The sequence below is a fragment of the Chanodichthys erythropterus genome, chromosome 22 (assembly GCF_024489055.1).
Source record: "Chanodichthys erythropterus isolate Z2021 chromosome 22, ASM2448905v1, whole genome shotgun sequence".
NCBI classification, from domain to species: Eukaryota; Metazoa; Chordata; class Actinopteri; order Cypriniformes; family Xenocyprididae; genus Chanodichthys; species Chanodichthys erythropterus.
In genome coordinates, this window is record NC_090242.1 from 2777128 (window position 1) to 2781591 (window position 4464).

General features: G+C 33.0%; 1 protein-coding gene across 2 annotated transcripts in view; it reads left to right on the top strand.

Annotated features, from left to right (window-relative positions):
• Positions 1-3834, top strand: part of si:dkeyp-23e4.3 (rho GTPase-activating protein 7) — a 75732-nt gene extending 71898 nt beyond the window's left edge. For both annotated transcript variants that reach the window (XM_067376323.1, XM_067376325.1), the window contains exon 14: positions 2356-3834. In XM_067376323.1, the coding sequence (XP_067232424.1) occupies positions 2356-2482 (127 nt within the window). In that variant the 3' untranslated portion in view covers positions 2483-3834. The remainder of the gene's footprint in view (positions 1-2355) is intronic.
• The last annotated feature ends 630 nt before the right edge of the window (positions 3835-4464 follow it).

Sequence of the window (4464 nt, forward strand, 5' to 3'; positions counted from 1 at the left end):
TTACAAAGTGACTATATGGGCATCATTTTCCAAAAGACTGCACATTTTATTACTATTTTATCACTTTCAGATGGCAACCAAGAACATTTTTACACTCATTTTGAGAACCTAAAACACTAATAAGCTGCTTTTTATTTATTTTATTTTTTCGCCACTTGGAATTTCAGTTAGATTTCTTATCAAATACTACACTCTAAAAGTTGGGTTGAAAATGGACAAACCCAGCAATTGGGTTGTTTTAACCCAGCGGTAGGGTTAAATGTTTGCCCAACCTGCTGGGTAGTTTTTGGGGTTCATTTTAAGCTAGCCATATAGCAATTTTTAAGCATTAGTTGGTTTAAATAAAACTACCCCATCGCTGGGTTTGTCCATTTTCAACCCAACTTGGGTTGTTTTTAACCTAGCATTTTTTAGAGGGTATATTATTGTAAGCTTCTGGCAGTTTGTTTAAGAGTTCACTCATATTTCTTTGTTCTGACAGGCAGCAAAAATGAGCAATGACTGAGGGGCAGTTTACACAACACTGTTTCAACTAAAAATGGAAAACTTTTTCTGCATTTTGGCTGTTAAAGTGTTAGTTCACAAATGAAAATACTGTCATTAATTATTCATCCTCATATCGTTTCACACCCGTAAGACCTTCGTTCATCCTCAGAACACAAATGAAGATATTTTTGATAAAATCCGATGGCTCAGTGAGGCAGCTGTTGACAGCAAGATAATTAACACTTTTAGGTGACCAGAAAGCTACTAAAAACATATTTAAAACATTTAATGTATCTACAGTGGTTCAACCCTTAATGTTACGAAGCGACAAGAATACTTTCTGTGCACCAAAAAAACAAAATAACAACTTTATTCAACAATATCTAGTGATGGGCGATTTCAAAACACTGCCTCATGAAGCTTCGAAGTTTTTGTTTCGAATCAGTGGTTCAGAGCGTGTATCAAACTGCTAATGCAATTGATTTTGATTTTATCAAAAATATCTTAATTTGTGTTCCGAAGATGAACGAAGGTCTTACGGGTGTGGAACGGCATGAGGATGAGTAATTAATGACGGAAGTTTCATTTTTGGGTGAACTAACCCTGTAATTTACATGGCAACGGTGTTTTGACTTTTGAAAACGGGATTCAAAGTTTTTGAAAATGAAGAAATGATATTAAAAAAATGTAATAATGTTATCAAATATTATATTTTAATATATTAAATAAGTTAATATTTTAAATATATATGTATAAATGTATATGTGTTTGAAAAATCATGTTACAGTAATGTTATACACAAATCTGAGACAGGCAACGAAACCCCCATTTTTTTTTGTAGCCGATTCACCACATAGATAAAAATGACATTTTAAAATTATATTATAAATATACATTTTTGTATATACTAATAAAAATTATGTAAAATATATTTATATTAAAAAATATATATTAAAATAATTGTATTATTTATTAAATATTTTACATATGTGAATAATACATTAAATATATATCGTTATAAATGCAAATGTAAACAAACATGTAAATAAAGTAAATTTCTTGGAATTTTATCTCAGTGTGAATGGACAAATCGGATTATATAGTGTTTTTTTTTTTTTTTTTTTTCATGGTTTGGGATGCAGCAGTCATTATGTATTGAATGCTTAATTGACCCTTCGCCGGGAGATTGATTGACAAGTGATCTAACCAATCATAACGCCAAATCTGCCATTTTGTCCGACAAAGCAGTCAGGAGTTAGAAGATTAACCTCGGTGGACTTGAACTTGAAAAATGGAGTGTAGTGACATCTTTCCGTTTTGGAAACAACATTCCTTCTCATGTTCATTCATGTTTATTTGATGCTATAAATTAACTAGCAGGAAGAGATGATCGGTTCACGAGCCGCTTGAGCTGAGGCGCTACAGCAATCTGTCACGACACATTAAAGAGCCACAAAACGTGTTTTATTGTTCGAATTTCTTAAAAAAAATTACACAATTTGAAAGCTGAGAATTTGTTTAATATCACAAGTGACCTGCTCTGTCTTGTCTGTCGACGTGTTGCCAGTTTTCTCTTTGCTCCATTACGTATTTTTCCCTCTGTGTGGCTTGACAGCACCATGGCTTGTCGGACAAAGCAACAGTAACTAAGAGGGCGGGTCTTTGCGAAGGGTCAATTAGCGGTTTAATATGCCTGAATGTGAAGCAATGATTGACATGCTAATGACAAAAGACAAAAGTTTCAGTTTTTAGAATCAAATATTGACAAAAGCAAATGGGTCTCAAAGTAAACCCATCTTACTCTTCAATCCTTAAAGCTTCTGTTTATTTTAGCATAGTATATTGACTTTTCACTCTTTTCTCTTTCAGAGGTCGATCTCCAGAATGGCATCATAAAGTAGGAGGACACCTGGTTTCATCTGTGTTGATGGCCATGAGGGACACTTTTAGACACAAAACAAAAGACTCAAAGCATTGTAAGGACTCCAAAGAGTAATTTGTTAAACCCCAGACAGCTTTAAAAACCCATGAGCAATGTGTCAGCTAAAAAGAAAAAGAAAGAGAAAACAAAGAAATAAATAAAGTGGGTGTGAGCAAGCGAATGAACTCCAAAGCTCCGAGATGATTTTCCAGAATCTCTGTACCGTTGAGAGTTACGGGACCATTTTAATGCAAAGACCATTCAGCCTGCAGACAAGGAACAACAATAGTGTGATGAGGTGCTGCAAGAGAGCCGGTGCACTCGGCATTATCAAGACTGACAAGAGAGAGTGTCAGAGTAATGAAATGTCTCATCCTATTTAAAGGACCGTTCCACGGGCTAATGCGTTGCAGTGGTTGACTCTAATGCTTAAAAACAGCGGGAGTTGAGAGCTTTAAAGGATGGACTGGTTGACATGATCTGGAAATATACCACTCTGAAGACTCGACTGCCGTATCATTCTTGAGACACCTTCATCACAAGCATGCTTCAAGATGAGAAACACAAGTGCAGATTAGCTATGTTCTGTACAGTAGCTGAGACACTGATTTAAGCAGGCGTGAATTTCAGTTGGAAGCTGCCATGTTCGCTTTTATTTATTTGAAAACGTTAAAAGATCGACCATTTGGTGATATATGTGACCTGGCACATTACAAAGCTTTATTGTGTCAGACTCAAATGCTACCACTGTATTAGAATTATTTTATATTTTACTACCAGAGTTTTGAATTATATGGTCAAAATGTGATTTGATAATCAAAATAGCTTAATTATACTATAAATATCAACTTTATCATAGCAAGTTCTAATATAACTTATATTTTTGTGATGGTTTTGATGATATGTTACAGATTTTATTTAAATATATATCATTGAAGTACACCTTGGCTTGACAAGACTTATTTCTTGATGCGCTGATGATTTTTTTTTTTTTTTTTTTTGATTGGTCAATCTGCTTTTTACATTGTAATAGACTATTTGTATTGAAGCTTTGAAGTTACAGTGAAATGGAAGTAGCTGCTGTACTGTAACACACGTCTGAGTGTAACTGATTACCAAAAAAGAGAAAATGGAGGGTAGGACTTGGTTCTGTGTATCAGTTGTTGATTGGATTTTGAGATGTGGGTGTGGCACTCAAAAGTGGAGGCAGATAAATGTAAGCTTGCAGGGGCGGGGTTTAAGCAGACTACATGATTGGAGAAGTCCTGCACACGTCACCAGAGAGAAGATTCAGTTATTATGATTAAACATTATGAGGTCAAAGTAAAAACATCTAAAATACGGAAGAGGATTAGGGCCAAGCAATAATAAAAAATTAAAACCATCTTGAGATTAAAGTTGTTAAACTTCGAGAAATGTCTTTAATTTACGAGAACAAATTCATTAAATTATGAGAAAAAAAGTTGAGATAAAATGTTGAGAATAAGGTCATAATTTAATGAGTTTATTCTCAACATTTTATCTCAACTTTTTTCTCAAAATTTAACGACATTTTTCTCATAATTTAACGAATTTGTTCTCGTAATTTAACGACTTTTTTCTCGTAACTTAATGACTTTATTCTCAACATTTTATCTCAACATTTTTCTTGAAATTTAACGAGTTTCTCGTAATTTAATGAGTTTATTCTCAACATTTTATTTAGACTTTCTCGAAATTTTTTACGACTTTTTTCTTGTAATTTAATGACTTTATTCTCAACATTTTATTTTGACTTTTTTTTCTTGAAATTTAACAACTTTAATCTCGAGATGGTTTTATTTTTTTATTATTGCTTGACCCTAATCCGTACTTCCGTACTAAAAAATCCATTTAAAAAATAGACATGGTGAATTTCCATTTTATGCTTACTTGATAACAGGTTAAATAGGTTTAATATTCATACACATACACACATATATGTGTAATCTTATTTTTTCAAAAAAAATAAAAAAAATAAAAAAATTAAACAAATCAATTTATTTGGCGAGTATAGCTGGGTAATAGGTGGGAATGGG